General features: G+C 38.0%; 1 protein-coding gene across 3 annotated transcripts in view; it reads right to left on the reverse strand.

Moving 5' to 3' along the window:
* Positions 1–12,610, reverse strand: part of wfs1b (Wolfram syndrome 1b (wolframin)) — an 80,512-nt gene extending 67,902 nt beyond the window's left edge. Inside the window, exons 1-2 of one of the 3 annotated variants that reach the window (XM_089134725.1) lie at positions 12,404–12,610; positions 9,241–9,480 (exon numbers count right to left, since the gene is read on the reverse strand). In XM_089134725.1, coding sequence (XP_088990851.1) covers positions 9,241–9,466 — 226 coding nt within the window. In that variant the 5' untranslated portion in view covers positions 9,467–9,480; positions 12,404–12,610. The remainder of the gene's footprint in view (positions 1–9,240; positions 9,481–12,403) is intronic. The other 2 variants (XM_039650651.2, XM_039650650.2) reach the window with 2 other exon arrangements.
* Positions 12,611–21,756: the final 9,146 nt, after the last annotated feature.

A 21,756-nucleotide genomic window follows, 5' to 3' on the forward strand; every position in this document is an offset into this window, starting at 1 on the left:
GTTTTTTGACCGTGCGTACCATGTAACAGTTTTGTTTTATGTTTTAGAAGTAAACATTTAAAAAGAAGATCGTGGTTTGCTCGTGTTTCAAATACTGGTTACAATTTGACTGACTTCAAAAGGTGGTACAGAAGAACTAAACGGACATTGGGTGCCACTGCTACATTAGTCAAAAAACTCGCTAATACTAACGGCGCTGGATTAACTGGATATCGACGATGGCGTTGTTCAAGGAGAAGCAGCGGATTGGACTTTAGCGCTGCAAACAAGTGACAGAACCGGGACAGTTTCTTCAAGAGACCCGCGACACGGATCTGCATGCACTAATCGGTAGCTAACGGCTGGTCGACTTGTCAGTCAACAGAGAAGTGAGGTAACCGCGCGGCGCGCGTTGAAGTGAGTACTTTTTTCTTCTAAGGACGTGATACGGATGCACGAAGATAATGAGTGAGTTTTGAAAAAGAAAAAAGAAAAAAAGGTCGAACAACTTCCCCCTGTAAAACGTATGCTTATTGCAAGCTCTGATTCAGTCAATGTGGAGTTATGGCGATCTTTAAGAAGTTGTTTTGCACTCGGTTTATCTAGAAAACTTTGAAGAAAGTGTTTGAAACGTTTGCGTACAACTAAAGCATTAACTCTCCTACTTGTAAGATGGCTGAAGAAGATGAACAAAGATGTTTTGAGGATACAATGAAAAGGGGAAGGTCACATAAGCTGACAGAGAAGGGATTAGAAGAGAGATTGCAGAGGTGCATTGCAATGAGAAGAAGAACATTAGGAATTCTGACAAGCAAAAAGAAGTAGTTAGAATCAATGATGAGTGATGCTCAAAATTTACAAAGAGTGAAATACATGATGGAAAATGATTTTGCGACATCACTAGATGAGTTCAACCGTCTCAATAACGAAGTGGCAAATCTTTTGATTGAAGATGAAAAAACAGCTGATCAAGAGATCTGGTTTGAACCCAAAATGGCAGTAATTAGAGGATTTATGAAAACGACGAAAAATTGGATTGCAGCTGAGCATGAACCCGTACTGCCAGTAGAAAAGGAGCTGCAAAAAGAAAATGTGGTTGATTTTCTGCAAGAAACAGTTAAACCAAGTGACAGTGTTTCACAGGTAGGGGCCACACGTGCCAGCACACGTGGATCACAAATCAGTCGCACCTCTGCTGCGTCACGAGTATCGTCAGCAAGAGCTAGACAGGAAGCGGAACATGCAGCCCTGCTCGAACGTGCTGCAGCACTAAAGAAAATGCAACAGCTTGAGTTTGAAGCAGCTAAAATCAAAGCTGAACAGGAAGAGTTAGTGCTGGAAACTGCGTTAGCTGAGAGTAAAGCAAAATTAAGGGTGCTTAAAGAATATGAAAGATCTGAAGATGGTTTAAGTAGCTATTCAGCAGTACAAAAGCCACAAGGTGGACACGTGAAGGAAAGAACTAGCATTCTGCTTCCACAGCAAGCTAATACGAACACTCATGTTCCACCACAAACGCAGCACTCCCAAATGCGTCAATCTCAACCGGTCTTCAATTATGTGTCTAGTGCTCAATCTAACGAAGGTGATGACATAATAGCGGTTATGCAAAAACAGAACGTAATCACTGAGCTACTAGTTAAACAACAGCAGCTATCTCATCTACCAACCAAAGACATTCCTGTGTTCAAGGGTGATGCACTACAGTACAAATCTTTCATGAGGGCGTTTGAGCACGCAATAGAGCAGAAAACCAGCAATGATAAAGAAAAATTTTACTACTTGGAGCAATTCACGGCTGGTGAACCTCAAGAGCTTGTTCGCAGCTGTTCTTATATGATGCCAGACAAAGGATACTGCGAGGCGAAGCGACTACTTCATAAGCACTACGGGGATGAATTACGGATTGCCAGCGTGTACATTGATAAAGCACTCAAATGGCCTCAAGTGAAATCTGACGACGGGAAAGCATTGAGCGCCTATGCAATGTTTTTGATCGGATGTCGCAATACCATGGAAGACATCGAATTCTTAGAGGAGATGGATAACCCAACCAACTTACGGACAGTGGTGTCTAAGTTACCATATAAACTGAAAGAACGTTGGCGTGCTGAAGCTTTTGACATAAAAGAGCGAAGAGGGAGAAGAGCAAAGTTTGCTGATTTGGTGAGTTACATTGACCGCCAAGCTAGAATAGCGATGGATCCCCTCTTTGGAAATATCTCAGACAGCCGCCCAATCTCAAGTGGAAAGATTGACCAAAAAGAAAAGCATCAAGGAAAAAGAGAGGTCCGTGGAAGCAGTTTCGCAACAAATGTTTTCACCGAAAGCAAAGGGCCTCAAGAAACACATGTTAAGCCAACAATTTCAGTTAAAACTGTGAGTGCCTTTGAGAAGCCATGTTTGTACTGCCAGCAATCACATACCCTTGCCTCATGCAGCAAAATCAAACACCAACCACATAAGGAGCGTGTGGATTTCTTAAAACTGAAAGGCTTGTGCTTTGGATGCTTAGTTCCGGGTCATCTTAGCAAATTCTGCAAAAGAAGAATTGAGTGTAAAGAATGTGCTTTGAAACATCCAGACATTTTGCACATAACAAAGGAAGAAGGTTCTGTCTCACCTGAAAAGAAAGATGGTCGTCATGGAGGTGAAGTATCCTGTGCTCAAGTTTCTATTTTGCAAGAGTCCTGTAGTCTCACAGGGGCTGGAGAAACAGAATGTGTGCTGTCAATAGTACCGGTGAAGATAAAATCGAAAAAGAGTGACAAGTGTGTTGAAACATACGCCTTTCTGGACCCGGGAAGCACAGCAACGTTTTGCACAGAAGACCTGCAAAGGAAACTAAACATTAAAGGGAAACCGACACGAATACTTCTTAGCACCATGGGTCAAGACAAACCTGAGGAACAGAAGCTCATGAACAGTTTCGTCATATCAGACCTGGAAGTGTGTGGGCTGGAAGACACCAAGTTCATTGATCTACCTAAGGTGTTTACTCATAGCAACATACCTGTTCACGTCGAGAACATACCTAAAAGGTCAGATATCCAGAAGTGGCCTTACCTCAATGAAGTACGCTTGCCAGAGATAGAAGCTGATGTAGGCCTGCTTATTGGAGCTAATTGTTCAAGAGCAATGGAACCATGGCATGTTATTAATGCTGAGGATGGAGGGCCTTATGCTGTGAAGACTGCCATTGGATGGGTTGTGAATGGGCCTGTAAGAAGGGAACAGAATGATGCAATGAATAAAATGCCTACCTTTTCAGTAAACAGAGTTTCTGTGATGGAGATTGAGAAGCTGCTGGTCCAACAGTATAATACTGATTTTCCAGAGCGTAATTACGATGACCGAGAGGAGATGTCTTGTGAAGACAAACAGTTTTTGCAGTCTGTGCAGAAAACCACAGTTTTTGAGAATGGGCATTACAGCATTGGACTGCCACTAAGGAATGAGAAGCTCCAAATGCCAAATAACCGTTGTGTGACGGAACAGCGTGTAGCCAGTTTGCTTAAAAAGTTCAAGAAGAATCCTGAATTTTTTGAAGAATACAAGAGCTTCATGGAGACCATCATTGAAAAAGGTTACGCTGTCCAAGTTCCAGTTCATCAGCTGAACTGTGACGACAACAGGCTATTTTACATACCACATCATGGGGTGTATCACCCAAAGAAACAAAAACTCCAGGTGGTCTTTGACTGCACAGCTTCGTTTCAGGATCGGTCACTGAACGGCGAACTGCTTCAAGGACCTGACTTGACCAACACGTTAATTGGTGTGCTTTTAAGATTTCGTGAAGAGCCAGTAGCTATAATGGCGGACATCGAGTCGATGTTTTATCAGGTCAAGGTGCTGGAGCGTGATGCAGACCTGCTGCGTTTTCTTTGGTGGCCCAACGGCAAGTTGAACGAGCCTATGGAGGAATTCCGAATGACTGTGCACCTCTTCGGAGCTACTGTTAAGTTGAATTTGAGAGAAAGAAAAAAAAAAAGGAAAAAAAAGAGACATGGTTAAAAAGTATAAATTCATCATTGGTAAAGAAGATTTAAGATCAAAATGAGTGCAGCCTATTGGTTGGGAGCACATGGTGCAACCTGGGAGAATCAAGGTAGCTGATTGGTCATTGAAACTCCACATCTCCAAACTCCACCAGGTGTGTGTGATTACTGGGAGCAAGAGGGAACTTTGTTTGCAGCAAATGTGCTTCTCCTACTGAAGTTGGTGGGTTTTGGTGTTTAAAAAACCAAAGGAGAAAGACTGTTGAAAAGCCACAATGTTTCATCAACTTTGAGATGCAACTGGTAGGACAAAGACTTATTTTTATTTAATGACTACATATTTTGTGTATGTTTGAAAGGTGTTTAATGCTAGTAGTTTAGCATTTTACTTTCTAACTGCATAACAAGCTTCTTTATTTACATTGCTGTTAAGTTGCTGTGTAAATTGTGAATGTTTGACAATGGTGTTTGTACTTTAGTTGCACTTTGTAGTGACTCGTATCACATATCTGTTTCTGTGTAGGTTATTAAGCTAACCTTCTGGAATTATCATTGAGACAAGTACAAAAGAAGATCTAGTCAATGATGAGAGATTTTCAATAAACTGCTTCTATGATGAAGAACCAGATGGTTTGAGTTATTCCATGCACCTTCAGAGTTGATTGAGGCCCTTTTCAAGTTTGGGCAGACATTGAGGCAAAGAAAAACCCAGATAACTTGACAGCTACTTCTTCACCGAGTGTTGCCTCATATGCACTAAAAAGAACTGCTGAAGATCACAAGGCTGATGTATCTCCAGAAGCAGTCCAGACAGTTCTGCGCAACTTCTACGTAGATGACTGCCTGAAGAGTGTAGCTAAAGAAGAAGATGCAGTGACCTTGGCTAAAGATCTTCGTACCCTGTGTGCCAGAGAAGGATTCACTTTAACAAAGTGGATGAGCAATAGCAGGAAGGTGTTAATGACAATTCCTGAAGTGCACAGAGCCAGCAAAGTGAAAGACCTGGATCTAAGACATGACGCTTTGCCAGTTGAGAGGACCCTCGGAGTACAGTGGGACACAGAAACTGACACTTTCACCTACAGTATAAAGCTGCCAGACAAGCCGATGACCAGGAGAGGCATTTTATCAGTCGTAAACTCTATCTACGACCCCCTTGGCTTTCTGGCTCCGGTCATCTTGCCCGCTAAACTCCTGCTGAAAAATCTTTGTAAAGAACAATATGGATGGGATGAGAACATTGGCGGAAAACACGCTGAAATTTGGAAAAGATGGATTGAAGATGTTAGTCACCTCTCTACCTTCCATGTGAGCAGGTGTTTGAAGCCTACAGATTTTGGATGCACTACAGCAGCACAGTTACATCATTTTCAGATGCTTCTGAGTCCGCATATGGCACTGTGTCGTATCTGCTGCTAGAGAATAGTCAAGGTGAGAAGCATTGTGCATTCCTCATGGGCAAGGCAAGAGTGGCTCCACTCAAACTGGTCACCATTCCCAGACTCGAGTTGACCGCAGCAGTTATTGCTGTCAAAATAGACAAGATGTTACATCAAGAGCTTCAAGTACCATTGCAACAATAAATTTTTTGGACAGACAGTACTACTGTGCTGAGATATATTGACAGTGAATCTGCTCGTTTCAAAACCTTTGTTACGAACAGAATCTCATTGATCCGAGAAGCAACCAAGCCATCGCAATGGAAGTACGTCAGAACAACTGAAAATCCCGCAGATCAAGCCAGCAGGGGCCTGAAAGCTAAAAGTTTGACACAAGGAGGAACCTGGATCAATGGGCCGGAGTTCTTGCTGAACAATGAATGTGATTGGTCAGAACAGCCTGTGCGAAGGAAGGAAATCCTTCAAAATGATCCTGAAGTCAAGAATATAGCTACAGTCAACATGATCAAAGTTAAAGAAAACATGGAACCAATCGACATGCTTATCAGCTATTACTCAGACTGGCATAAACTAAAAAGATCAGTGGCTTGGATTTTAAAGGTGAAGGAAAATCTGTGGAAACTGAAAGAGAAAAGAAAGGAAGTATCGAGAAAGATCAGGGAAACTGAGAAGGACCCTGAAAAGGCAAGATCACAATTAGAACAGCAAATGAAGAAATTCAAAGCAACAGAAAAGAAATCCCTTACCTTGGATGATCTGGTTGTCGCAGAATCGGAAATAATCAAATTCAGTCAAAGACAGCAGTTTGGAGAAGAAATCAAAGTGCTGGAGAAAGGTAAACAGCTTAGTCGCAGCAGTCAGCTGTTTAAATTGGATCCGATTCTTCACAATGGCACTTTAAGGGTTGGCGGAAGACTCAACAAGTCTGCCATGCCAGAAAACGCAAAACATCCAGCAATTATTTCAAAGCACAGCAGAGTTGCTACTTTGATTTTGAGAGATATACACCAAAAAACAGGACACTGCGGACGCAATTACGTCTCGTCACAACTGAGGTGCAAGTACTGGATTCCACAAGCCAATTCCGCAGTGCGAAAGATAATCAACAAATGTACAGTGTGCCGCAGGATTAATGGAAAGGTTGGTGAACAAAAGATGGCAAATCTGCCTCAAGATAGGGTCTTGCCAGATAAGCCTCCTTTCACATTTACTGGTGTTGATTTCTTCAGGCCATTTGATGTCAAGCGGGGCCGGAGTACAGTCAAAAGATATGGCGTGATGTTCACTTGTCTCACACTCAGAGCGGTGCATATCGAAGTTGCAGATAGCCTTGACACAGACTCCTGCATTAATGCAATTCGTCGCTTTATGTGCAGAAGAGGTCAAGTTACCATCATGCGTTCTGATAACGGCACAAATTTTGTGGCCGCTGAAAGAGAGATGAGAGAAGCCATTCAACGACTGGATAATGATAAGATTGAAAAGGCCTTGCAACCAAAGGGAATAAAGTGGATTTTCAATAGCCCAGCTGCTTCGCACCAAGGCGGGGTTTGGGAAAGACAAATTCGGACTGTGCGAAGAATCCTTAACTCCCTTCTGAAAGAGCAAGCAGTGAACGATGATTGTCTTCTGACAATAATGTGTGAGGTCGAAAGCATCATCAACGGTAGGCCGCTTACAACTGTTTCAGATGATGTGAAGGATGTAGAACCTCTAACACCCAATCATTTACTACTGTTGAAATCTCAACCCAGCATGCCTTCAGGGATTTTCAGCAAAAATGATATGTACACAAGAAAGAGATGGAAGCAAGTTCAATATCTTGTGGATTTATTTTGGACTAGATGGATGCGTGAATACCTTACGCTTCTTCAGGAACGCCAGAAATGGCTAAAGCCAAGAAGAAACTTCATGACAGGAGATGTTGTGTTACTAGTGGATAGTTCTTCCCCACGGAACTCCTGGCTCATGGGAAAGGTTGTTGAAACATTGCCTGATTCCAATGGAACAGTACGACGAGTGAAGATTAAGACCAAGACCAACACTCTGGAAAGACCTATAAATAAACTGTGCTTGTTGGAAGAGGCGATGTCAGAAGAGTGAAGAAAGAAGAAACAAGTTGATAGTTTATGGACATTTAGAAATTGATTGGCTCTTAGTGTTTAAGTTTATAATTGCTTAGTCCTCCTGCCTAACCAATTAGGGGCCGGGTAATGTAAGAGCCACATAGGGATTAGTTGATCTGAAATAATAATTTAGTAAAAATAGTAAGAAAATATTTCATGAAGATTTATAAGAATTATTATTTTAGTTATTTTGGATTTAAAATGTATATTTAGTAATGTTTAGATCTGATTATATTTAATTATTTTGAGCTTCCAGTCAGATCGCACTACGTCACAACGCAAGTGATTGGATGTGTTTTAGTTTGAAGTTAGAGACGTTGGAAGAAACACAGTTTTTTGACCGTGCGTACCATGTAACAGTTTTGTTTTATGTTTTAGAAGTAAACATTTAAAAAGAAGATCGTGGTTTGCTCGTGTTTCAAATACTGGTTACAATTTGACTGACTTCAAAAGGTGGTACAGAAGAACTAAACGGACATTGGGTGCCACTGCCACTACAATTAGTTTTGAATGAAACCACTGTAATCCTGAAAGTATAGACCATTTCATAAGATGTAAACAACACTGGTCCAGAAGCACTTCCTGTTTCAGTTTGTAACTATTTTCTTTATTTCACATGTAAAGAAAACATCTTAAAGATGTTTGTTTAACTTTTTGATTCAGTTTTAAATGTTCTGTTGATTGTATTTTATCCCTGCTTTTATGTAGTGTTAAAAAACTGAAACAGGAAGTGCTTCTGGACCAGTGTTGTTTACATCTTTTGAAATGGTCTATACCCCTTTTTTCAAAAAGTAACTATAATCTGATTACTAAGTTTTTTTGTGAATGAATTACAGTTACTGGATTTTTGTATCCTGATTACATAATGCCGTTACATGTATTCCGTTACTCCCAAACCCTGGTGATGTGTGTGGTGGCAACACGTAGGCTAATCTGAAAGTATTTGGAGGTAGCCTACAGAAGAAAAGTCTTTTTGCGGGCGGGAGCGGGACAAAAATGTTGTGGGTGGGAGAAAGTAACATAGAAAGTAGTTGAGAAGAACTACTCAAAAAAAAAAGGTTGGGTTTAAATCAGGCTCATAATTACAGTTAATGTGTTAGGCTGGGCCGGTCCGGGCTCGGACACAATGTGCACAGGCTCTGGTAGGGTTAGGCTTGATTTCTTTGGGCCCAATATAAGCTTTACAATGGATGACTTCAGACAGAAGCACATTGATACCACAGCTATGAATAAACTTACTGCCGATCCACTTTTCTATGTTTATAAGAGCATTAAAATTTGAAAAAATAATGGGACAAATAGAAATCAAGGGACATTTATAATAGATAAAAATGTGCAATCAAGTGCGAGTAATGGCGAGTTAACTATGACATTAATGTGATTAATCGCAATTAAATATTTTAATCGTTTGACAGCACTAACTAACTAACTAACTAACTAACTAAATATATATATATATATATATATATATATATACACATAACTCAACAACCTTTTGACAAATCATTAATGTATTCTCTGACTTAATTTGGTTGGTGTGTCACTTAGAGTAAAACAAAAAAAAAGTGAACTGAGGTGAACAAAAAAAAAACTTGTATATGCATGGGAATTAGAATTTGTAGCGGTGCTTGGGCATGTTTAGGGGTGGACTTTCATGCTTAATCACCACCTCATAAAATAGTTATATTTTCCCATAAGTCCGGGTTGATAACGAACATGAATCTGAATCTGTACCCTGTGGAGGAAAAGATGATTGTCCTGGAAAGGCAGTGCTGGCTGCATTCAGCTGGGATCGACCTGTCTGTGAGGCAAGGTGTGGGGGTGGAGTCATTGCTGAAGAGGAGGAGCTAGGCTTTGAAGAAGAGGACACCGGATGGATGGTGTGCCCAGACGCAGAGAACGCTGTGGGGACAGGTGGTGCTGGGGACGACAGAGGAGATTCAAGAAGAGAAGCATCCATTTTTAAGCCTTGAACTATGGCACAAAAAGACAACAATAAGAAATAATTGAGAAAACAAAGCAATTGGCTGCAGCAGTTTTGATTTATTTCTTTTTTATTTCTGAAATGTCCTGCTTCTACAGCTAATCCTGCCTTAATAGAGAGAAGGGAAAAATCATTTATTAAAACATAATATAATAACAAGTAATACTGTATGTTATGAAACACACACACACATATATATATGTGTGTGTGTGTGTGTGTGTGTGTGTGTGTTTTATATATACATATATACTGTACATATCACAAATGTATGATTTTTTTTAACAATTTATTTGTATGATACAGTTGCAAATAAGTATTTGAACACCTGAGAAGATCAATGTTAATATTTGGTACAGTAGCCTTTGTTTGCAATTACAGAAGTCAAACGTTTCCTGTAGTTTTTCACCAGGTTTGCACACACTGCAAGAGGGATTTTGGCCCACTCCTCCACACAGATCTTCTCTAGATCAGTCAGGTTTCTGGGCTGTCGCTGAGAAACACCGAGTTTGAGCTCCCTCCAAAGATTCTCTATTGGGTTTAGGTCTGAAGAATGGCTAGGCCACGCCAGAACCTTGATATGCACAGAGCCACTCCTTGGTTATCCTGGCTGTGTGTTTTCGGGTCATTGTCATGTTGGAAGACCCAGCCTCGACCCATCTTCAATGCTCTGACTGAGGGAAGGAGATTGTTCTCCAAAATCTCACAATACATGAGATGTTCTTGGGATGGTACTCATCCTTCCTCCAAACACGGTTAGTGGAATTATGAACAAAAAATTATATTTTGGTCTCATCTGACCACATGACTTTCTCCCATGACTTCTGTGGATCATCCAAATGGTCATTGGCAAACGTAAGACGGGCCTTGACATGTGCTGGTTTAGGCAAGGGAACCTTCCGTGCCATGCATGACTTCAAACCATGAAGTCTTACTGTATATGGGCGGCAGTGGCTCAGTGGTTCGTGGCTCAGTGGCCCATTTATTACCAACAGTAACCTTGGAAACAGTGGTCCCAGCTCTTTCAGGTCATTAACCAGCTCCTCCCGTGTGGTTCTGGGCTGATTTCTCACCTTTCTTAGGATCATTGAGACCCCACGAGGTGAGATCTTACACGGAGCCCCAGTCCAAGGGAGATTGACAGTCATGTTTATCTTCTTCCATTTTCTAATGATTGCTCCTACAGTGGACCTTTTTCACTAAACTGCTTGGCAATTTCCCCGTAGCCCTTTCCAGCCTTGTAGAGGTGTACAATTTTGTCTCTAGTGTCGTTGGAGAGCTCTTGGCCATGTTAGCAAAGAGTATAGAAGAACAAGAGGCAAAACTCTGATGCTTTTTTGGTAACAGCCACTAGGTGGCGCTTCGGTAGCGCGGCAGCCATATCGGGGTGAAAATTCCAACTGGAGTTACTGGACAACAGCACAGATAACAGTTTTTTGAGGTAGTTTTTTCTTGCATTAGTGAGTATTTCCATTGTATGCAACTTTACACTTTTACTACTATTATTAGTTACCAACTCCACTAGGCCTGAAATATATTTTGGATGTTTTAATCCCCTGGATCATGCTACAAACATGATGATCATTGATGTGCTGTGTCCATTATATAACTAATTGCCACATTGGACATTGGCTGTGTTTTTTTGGGGGGTTTTTTTTGTTTACATGGTCTTGCGTCATTAATATAAGATAGGCTAGTAATGCAAAAAAAAAAAAAAAACTTTACTGTAAAGCTATTCTATTGCTGTTATATACGTATTTATTGTCAAACATTTACATTTTAGTAGAACATTTATTTGCTTAATTTATTTCATTGATAACTTATTTTTGTAAGTAACGTTATGTGTACCTCCCGGGAAACGGTCTATGTTATTATAACTTTATGAACTGATATCACTTTATTCTTACCTATCACACTTAATCTGGAGAGTAATATAATGAATTAAATCCTCAAACTTCCCTGTCTCAAAGTAGCAACTTCTTTTTTAACTGCTATAAAGTTAACTGTTGTGAGTTAAATAATCACCTAGCCTAATTATTTCAACCTAAAAATGATCTCTGCACTGGACTAAATATATGTATATTATATGACTGCCGAGTCGCTTTCACCCCGAAATGGCGGAAGCGTAGGGCTGCTGCTGGGCGCTGGTGTTGCAATGGAAAGTTCTATTGGCTTTCACTTCTTGTCAATACGTTCTTTGATGTTAGTAGTTGGATTCTTACTGATTGTATGGGGTGGACAGGTGTCTTTATGCAGCTAACGAACTCAAACAGGTGCATATAATTTAGGATAATAAATGGAGTGGAGGTGGACATTTTCACAAGGTAGACTAACAGGTCTTTGAGGGTCAGAATTCTAGCTGATAGACAGACATTCAAATACTTCTATATTTACAAATAAATTGTTAAAAATCATATTTTAAAAAAAAAAAATTTTAGATTATGTCTCTCACAGTGGACATGCACCTACGATGACAATTTCAGTAATTGAAATACACTTTTACAGTAATTGAAATAATTACTTTAGCATTACATGGAAACTACGAAACCGAAGGACAGCTACTGTTACCATGGTAGCTAAATGCAAATGTTGTATTTTGCACCAGTCAGAGACGCAAATAAGATTGAGCTGTCATTCTGTCATTGCTCACCCGTGTCACCTTCACTTATGACCGGCCGGCAGAACAGAAAGTAGAGTTACAGTCAAACAAACACACATGGATGCGTGTTAAACAGCGTCAAACACTTTACAAACAAGCCGCGGGGAGCAAACAGAAACACACTTGAACATCTTCAAACGCTTAGACTCTGTATTTCTGCATGTCTGTTCACATACATTCACAAATTAACTCTGTATTACACAGCGAGTCTACAATGACCGATTACAATGACATTTCTGTCGCTTTATTTCTCTTACCTGAGCTCCTCCATCAGTTCATCATGAGTAACTTATGTATGAGCTGTCAGCACAAGCCTGCAGTTAACGTTACTTCAGTCTGTTATGACACTAGACACGATGTAACTAAACAGTGAAGAGCAGAGGCCCTTCCAGATGCTGCTCACTGAATAAACCCTCCCTTCTCTGACTGACTGGACCACAATGTTGACATGTCCTCTTTTTCTTCTTTTGAAATTAATGGCAGTTGGCAAAACAGCTTAGGTGCACTTTCGCCACCTACTGGGGTGGAGTTTGAAGCATTGACGGACAATGGAAAGGAAAGAAAATAATAATAATAATAAATACAATGTAAGCTGTTAAGTGTCACGCCCATGTTTGAGTGTAGACCTGCAAAGGTAATGTCGAGATTCAAATGAATGTAACTCTGGAACGTTATTGGAGTATAACCTCATTCTTGTTTTAAAGAAGAATCACTTGTTTCTTGCACAGATATGTCGGCAAAAAAAATATATATATATATATATATATATGAAGAGTTCAGATGCAAAAGCCTCTAAATGCCATTTGAAATTTTCTTCTAAAATGACCATTTTTATCAAGCTTGTATATTTAAGTTCAGTAATTTCACTTAAATGACAATTAATAGGTAATCAAAAGGCAAAAAGCCTTTGATACTGTAAATCACGCAATACTCTTATCAAAGCTACAAAGTATTGGCTTTAAAAACTCTGCTGTGAAATGGTTCACATCTTATCTCACTGGAAGAACTCAGGTATGTGATGTCAATGGGATCTTTTCAGATCCTCAGGATATCTCTTGTGGGGTGCCCCAAGGTTCAATCCTTGGTCCCCTTTTATTTCTAGTGTACATCAATGATATGCCCTCTGCTGTGAATTGTAAGCTGCTTCTATATGCTGATGACTCTGCACTGTTGGTCCCTGGGAATGATGTTAGCCTGATCGAGAAGACGCTAGGTAACGAATTAAACTGTGTTAGCAGGTGGCTTGTAGACAACAGACTTTCAATACATCTGGGTAAAACTGAGTCCATTTTATTTGGAACTAAAAGGAAGTTGTCTAGAACAAATGTACTCAGGGTCACATGCAATGGCACCGAAATAGTATCACAGAAAAGTGTTACTTATTTGGGGTTAACGGAGCAATCCTTAACTGGTAAATCTATTGCTGACAAAATATTATCTAAGTGTGCTGGTAGATTAAAATTCCTGTATCGCAAAACAAGGCATTTAGACTTTTACATCAAGAAATTGCTGGTTGTATCATTGATTCAATGTCATCTTGATTACGCTTGTTCTGCTTGGTACTGTGGACTATCAGTAAAACTTAAAAACAGTCTGCAAGTGTTACAAAATAATGCTATCCGTTACCTGTTAAATGCACCTCCCCGGACTCATATTGGTAAAGATGCTTTTAAAAGGGTAGGTCTGCTACCAGTATACATCAGAGTGGAGCAGTTAAAGCTGAATCTCATGTATAAAGTCATCAATGGTTCTGCGCCTAAATATTTAAACTCCCATGTAATAATGGTAAATTCCCAGCATAATCATAACACTAGGGCCAGTGTACGGTCTTGTAAAGTGCCCAGTGTTAATTCTGCAGCCAAAAGTTCTTTTTTTTACACAGGAATAAAATTGTGGAATGATTTACCGCTTTCACTCAAAACTGTAAATACTAGAGGGGCTTTTAGATATCAAGTTAAGGCTTATTTATGGATTAGAGTAGCCAATCTTCTTAATTAGAGTTGACTGATTATTCTTGTGTCTTATGTTTTAGAATGTTTTTACTTTGGATGATTTGTGCTCAATGTTTTATTTTTGTCTTATAATAGTTACATGTTTGTATGTCTTTTTTTTAACACCAAGGACCATGTTGGAAATAAGTGTTTACACTTTATCATGTTATCCTTTGGATTATGTCTGTCCAATCCATAATAAATCAAATCAAATCAAAATCAAATCCTCATTGCCATTTAAGTGAAATTACTGAACTTAAATATACAAGCTTGGCTTCCGTAATATGATCATTTTTGAAGAAAATTTCAAATGGCACTTAGAGGCTTTTGCATCTGAACTCTTCATATATATATATGTGTGTGTGTGTGTGTGTGTGTGTGTGTGTGTGTGTAGGCTATATATATATTTGGCCTAGAGAGAATATATATTTATTTTATATATTTTTTTTACATGAAATGAAAGCCATAAGTTGTGTTCCAAATTTGAGACAAGCTAAAAAGATTAACTTTTTGTGACCCGCTATACCAACAAAGGCCACTAGGTGCCGTTCATGCTCCATTGATGATTCCTAAATGAAACTTGACCTCACACCACAACACAGATTGATATCCTTTTTTTTTTAAATTAAAAACATTGTGTTCAGGATGTAAATTATTTTAAAAAAGTATAACATAAAACTGAAGTTTACATGATTATATAGTCGGTTCGGCTCCATTCACCAAGTCAAGTCACCTTCATTTACGCTTCACCTTCATAACGCTTTTAATAATATAGATTGTTTCAAAGCAGCTTTACAGTGATAATAGGAAATTAAAGTAACAGAGATTGTTTTGGCTTTACATCAGCTCTAGAATAAAGTTATTGTTAGCTTTGATTGATTCACTTCCGTTGCAATTGAGCATTAGTCGTTAAAGGACAACTTTAATGCAAATAATACAACGCAAAAAGAACCTTTGGTCTAACTGTAACACATTACAGTCAGTTCTAGGGTAATGTTAGTCAGGTAGTTCTGTGAGATTTGTTTTCATTATAATCAAACTAAAGAGTCTTATCTCTAAAAACTGTTTAGCTTATAATGCTATATATAGGGCATAGAGTAGTGAAAAATAAAAATCGCTATTTAATACCACTAACAAGGCTCAAAATAGCCCCACACTAACACAGTAACATAATGAGGGTCCATACATACAAACCGAAGCATTGAGAACTTTGTAAGTGTATAGACAGTTTAATAAGAAGATATGGTAACACTTTACAATAAGCTCGTTAGTTAACATTAGTTAACTACATTAGTTAATATGAACTAATAATGAATAGCACATATACAGCATTTGTTAATCTTTGTTAATGTTATTTTCAACATTTACTAATACTTGATTAAAATCTTGTTAACATTAGTTAATGCACCGTGAACTAACATGAACAAACAATGAACAGCTGTATTTTCATGAACTAACATTAACAAAGATGAACAAATGCAGTAACAAATGTATTGCTCATGGTTAGTGCATGTTAGTAAATACATTAACTAATGTTAACTAATGAACCTTATTGTAAAGTGTTACCGAAGATATTTTATAAAAACAGTCCACTTGGCGTATACAGGCAGGAGCCATCTTTGGAAAAGAATCTCAACCAGTCGAACCACGAACGCCGTGACAAGTGAGTTTGTGAAGTCTAATTACATCGAAATGCATGAATCATATTTGTCTAAGTCTGCACTGGGGAAAGGGAGGGCAAGGTTTTTCGGTCATTCATGCAAATCAATGAGCAAGACTGCAGCTGGCGATGCAAACTAAAATCACACAATAGTTGCTTTATATATCAGAAATAATTGCGCTGATTTAGAACATAACTTGTAGAGAGATAATGTTGAGATAATCTTGTATGTTAACAGGCCTATAATCAATTGGGTTAGAATGATCCTTACAGGCTTCACTACTGGAACTCCATGATTCCATGTAGACGGAAGCTTTCTTTCTTATCCTGTTAAAAAGTCTTAAAATGATATATCTGATAGGTTTCTAATTATTTCACTATGGGGAAGCTTTCAAGGAGAAGTATGTTTCAACCCCACTAACACTTGTTTCAATTCAAATAGAAAAAATAATACATCCGTAGTGGACTATTGTAGGCTATTGTTTTCATGTTACACTGTGAAGCTGCTTTGATACAATCTGTATTGTAAAAAGCGCTATATAAATAAATTGGATATTTCCACTATGCTCTTTAATAAATGTTCTTACTAATTCTTCTGCTTTTTTTAAAACAGGAAGTTGTTATTATTACATCTTTGGGTTCCACCTATCTTCCTGATCATTCCCAATAAATCACTTACATCTATCTTTTCCTCTATAGTACCACATCATTTTCTCCAACTTTTTCCTTACCTTAGCCTGTTGTACTTAATAAAATCATCAAATACAAATGTTTTCGGTAACACTTTACAATAAGGGTCATTAGTTAACATTGGTTAACTACCTTAGTTAACATGAACTAAGAATGAAAAATACTTCGGTAAACATTAGTTAATGTATTAACTAACATGAACTAACCATTTGTTACTGTATTTGTTATTCTTTGTTAACGTTAGTTAATACAAATAGCTGTTCATTGTTGTTCATGTTAATTCAGAGTGCATTAACTAATGCTAACAAGATTTTTAAAAAGTATTAGTAAATGTTGAAATTAACATTAACAAAGATTAACAAATGCTGAAGAAGTATTGTTCATTCTTTGTTAATGTTAACTAATGTAGTAACTAATGAACCTTATTGTAAAGTGTTACCAATACTTCTTACAGCGTTAATTAATTAATCTTAGTTAATAATAATTTAAACATTTACTATTACATTATTAAAATCAAGTTAATAATACAAAATACAAGTTGTATTTTATAACATTAGTTAATGCAAGCATTATGTTACGGCCCGGCTCAAAAGCCACAACAAATAGAGGAAACCAGACTCAAGGGGATACCAAAAAAAGTAATATTTATTAACAAAAGTAAATTAACTTAACAAAATGTTATAAATCATTAGAAAAAGGTCAACAAATGAAACTGGCAAAACATAATGCCAGTCATTCAAACAAACGGAACACAACCAAAACAAAAGGCAACGCCATGCTGGGGACACGTGACGGATCAAACAGTGCAGCCCCCGATCATCAGGAAGGGGCGGGTTTTATGCCATCTAGAGACAGTGGCCAGCTGACTCTGATTTGCGTGATGGCCTTAACTCCACTCCACCCGGACGTTCACCCTGCAAACACAAAACAAACCCAAGCATCCCAAAAGAAACCAGAAACCTATGGGCCGTCACAATTATTACTATTATTATTAATTATTATTACATCATTACTGTAACAAATGCATTGCTCACTGTTGGTTCATGTAATGTTACTTAATACATTAACTAATGTTATAAAACGGTTAGTTCCAATCCTTGATTCTGATTGGTCATAGCTGTGATTCACGATAAAACATGGCTATGACCGCTTCACCCAACGGTTCTATTTATCACTGCGCCCTTAGCAACACCCTTAGCAACCACATATCAACATAGGCTAAACAGAAAAAAACTTAAGAATTAAAAAGGCTAAAATGTTTAAAGTACCTAAATTTCGATTTACTAGGTGGCATGACGATGGATAAGTGGTTTGAGGAACAATTTGGAGAGACTTCTACAAATACGAAACGTCATGCTGAAGTGCTGAAATGTAACATTGACACATTCGAGAACACTCGTAAATACGTAGGCTAATGAAAAAAAATACCGTGCAGCAAACCCATGAATGGGCAGTGAAATGCTTCGGTGATTGGTGTAGGCCTAGTGAAAAGGGTTGCAGCATAGATTTTAAACAAATCACCAAGACGGAACTCAACGCACTTATCCATGACTTCTACGGAACTGTCAGAAGCTCCACAGGAGAAAAATATGGGAACAGTATCTATGTAGCGTTACGTGCGGGTCTGAACAGATTCCTAAATAATCCACCGAGTTTGTCCTGGTGTCTGATAAGAGACCGCGAATTCACCTCATCCAATAATGTTTTCATTGGAGTCGTAAAGACAATGAGAAGAGAGGGTCGTGATAAAACGGAGCATCACACACCGATTTCTACTAAAGATTTCAGCACCATAAAACTGTCCGATGCGCTTAATCCCACCACACCTGTCACTACACCAGTCACCGAAGCATTTCACTGCCCATTGGGTTTGCTGCACGGCATTTTTTTCATTACGAGTCTTCTCAAATGTATCAAATTTACATTTCAGCACTTCAGCATGACGGTTCGTAGTCTCTCCAAATTGTTCCTCAAACCACTCATCCATCGTCATGCCACCTAGTATAAATCGAAATTGACTTCGATTTATTTACGAAATTTACCTAGTATAAAACGAAACATTTTAGCCTTTTTAAGTTATGTCTGTGACTGTGACATTCTTGCTGCAACAGAAAACACCGCTGACAGCGCTGAGCCCCAACTAAAATATCACCGCAGTGGAGCCGATTGAAATGAGACAAATATAAATGCAGAATGTAATAAAGCAATAAGGGATAGAAAAAGTGCATTAAGAAAAGAAAGGAAAACATGGTAACACTTTAGAATAAGGTTCATTAGTTAAGTAAGCAATAAGGTACGGTGCTTCACCGCGGTCAAGCCAGCCGCAGTTTGAAAATACACGGTCAAGCCAGCCGCTAAAAAAATAAGCGTGTGCGCCTATTACTATGAATACGGTAATTTCAGTAACGGCAGAGAGAATGCGCTTTCATGGCGCTTCAGTTGCCCAGCTCTCTCTCTCTCTCTCTCTCTCTCTCTCTCTCTCTCTCTCTCTCTCTATATCTATCTATCTATTTTCTTTCTTTCTTTCTTTCTATTTTTCTTTCTTCCATTCTCATTCTTTCTTTCTTTCTTTCTTTCTTTCTTTCTTTCTTTCTTTCTTTCTTTCTTTCTTTCTATTTTTCTTTCTTTCATTCTTTCTTTCTACTTTTTCTTTCTTTCTATCTTTCTATTTTTCTTTCTTTTTCTTTTTTCTATTTTCTTTCTTTCTTTCTTTCTATTTTTTTTCTTTCATTCTTTCTTTCTATCTTAATTTCTTTCTTTCAATCTTTCTATTTTTTCTTTCTTTCTATCTTTCTATTTTTCTTTCTTTCTTTTTTCTATTTTCTTTCTTTCTTTCTTTCTATTTTTCTTTCTTTCTATCTTTCTATTTTTCTTTCTTTCTTTCATTCTTTCTTTCTTTCTTTCTTTCTTTCTTTCTATCTTTCTATTTTTTCTTTCTTTCTTTCATTCTTTCATTCATTCTTTCTTTCTTTCTTTCTTTGTAATTAATCTATCTATCTATCTATCTATCTATCTATCTATCTATCTATCTATCTATCTATCTATCTATCTATCTATCTATCTATCTATCTATCTATCTATCTATCTATCTATCTATCTATCTATCTGTCTGTCTGTCTATCTGTCTGTCTGTCTGTCTGTCTGTCTGTCTGTCTGTCTGTCTGTCTGTCTATCTATCTATCTATCTATCTATGATGATATATTCCATGTTTTGATAATGTTTTTGTGTTACTCTGTTTTCCTTTTTATATACACTCATTTCGTCTTTGACATTTGTAATTCTTTGACATATGTTTTGTTTTTTTTTCTTTACAGGTAACACCTCAAGACATTTTTTATGTACAGGTTTACAGCATAATTATTTGTAAAAAGAGATAAAAAAAAAGTATACACTCTTTTTAAATGCCTCTTTTTTCATGTTTTTTTAGTATTAAAATGACAGTTTCTCATGAATTAAATGTCCCATGTCCTAATGTCCCAATGCCTCTCTTCTACTTTAGACACCTATAAAAACCTATTTTCTAATAAGTAGAAAAAAACAATGGTCATGTCATGTACGGGACGTCCCATATAGTGTGCACACCAATTATCTAACCATTTTACTGCAGCGTTTTGGAGATATAGGCCTCTATTCTTCTTTAGACACAAATAAAAACCTAATTTCTAATAAGTAGAAAAAAACAATGGTCAGGTCATGTACGGGACGTCCCATAGAGTGTGCTCACCAAATATCTAACCATTTTACTGCAGCGTTTTAGAGATATAGGCCTCTATTCTTCTTTAGACACAAATAAAAACCTAATTTCTAATAAGTAGAAAATAACAATGGTCAGGTCATGTACGGGACGTCCCATAGAGTGTGCTCACCAAATATCTAACCATTTTACTGCAGCGTTTTGGAGATATAGGCCTCTCTTTAGACACAAATAAAAACCTAATTTCTAATAAGTAGAAAAAAACAATGGTCAGGTCATGTACGGGGCGTCCCATAGATTGTGCACACCAATTATCTAACCATTTTACTGCAGCGTTTTGGAGATATAGGCCATTATTGTACTATAAATGCCAATAAAAACCTCATTTCTAATAAGTAGAAAAAAACAATGGTCAGGTCATGTACGGGACATTCCATACAGTGTGCACACCAATTATCTAACCATTTTACTGCAGCGTTTTGGTGATATAGGCCTCTCTTCTACTTTAGACACAAATAAAAACCTCATTTCTAATAAGTAGAAAAAAGCAATGGTCAGGTCATGTACGGGACGTCCCGTAGAGTGTGCACACCAATTATCTAACCATTTTACTGCAGCGTTTTGGAGATATACAGGTAGGCCTCTCTTCTACTTTAGACACAAATAAAAACCTTTGCCTGAAAAAAACCTGAAAAAACCTGCCTAACAACGCCCTGCTTCAGCCGTTACTTATTCACGATACAGCACAGCCTCTTGTACCTTATTGCTTACTTAACTAATGAACCTTATTCTAAAGTGTTACCATGTTTTCCTTTCTTTTCTTAATGCACTTTTTCTATCCCTTATTGCTTTATTACATTCTTCTGTCCACCAGGGCACTGCTTTCTGTGACGATGTTCGGCTGCATTGCCCTGATATTGCCCAGCAGTCTTCCCTGGGCACGTTTCCATTCCACTCTCATCTAGTTCCACACGCAGCTCCACACACATTAAAACCCCACTCTCACTATCACCCATTTGCAAAGTCTTGTTTCACTGTTGTGTACATCTCCGAGCGGTTCCTAGTTCTTCCGAGTCAGTTATCTAGTCAGTTATCCAAGTCTAGTCTATAACTAGGCCTATCACATTTGTCTATGTATTCGACCCTTGATGAACCTGTTCCTCGATTGTCTGCTGGCTGCCTTTTGATCCATTGTCTGTTTCCTGGATCGCATCTCGTCTGCCGCCTGCCCTTGTCATCTCGTTTGGTTTCTGATCCTGAGTATTGCCTTGTCTCCTATACTGTGTTTGCTGTCTGTGGCCCTTGCCTATGGAATGCCAAAGCTGACTTAATTAAAAATAAATATATACATAAATAAATAAATATACGAAGAAATGTAAAAAAGCAAAAATACAAAAATAAATACATTAATAAATATACGAAGAAATGTAAAAAAGTACAAATAAATGAGTATTTATACTTTTATTTCCATATTTATGTATAATTGTATTTTTTCACACATTTATTTATTTATTTATTTCTACATTTTTTCATTTATTTATTTCCACTTTTATTTATTTCCACATTCATTTATG

The sequence above is a fragment of the Pimephales promelas genome, chromosome 9 (assembly GCF_988280905.1).
Source record: "Pimephales promelas chromosome 9, fPimPro1.hap1.1, whole genome shotgun sequence".
Classification (NCBI taxonomy): domain Eukaryota; kingdom Metazoa; phylum Chordata; class Actinopteri; order Cypriniformes; family Leuciscidae; genus Pimephales; species Pimephales promelas.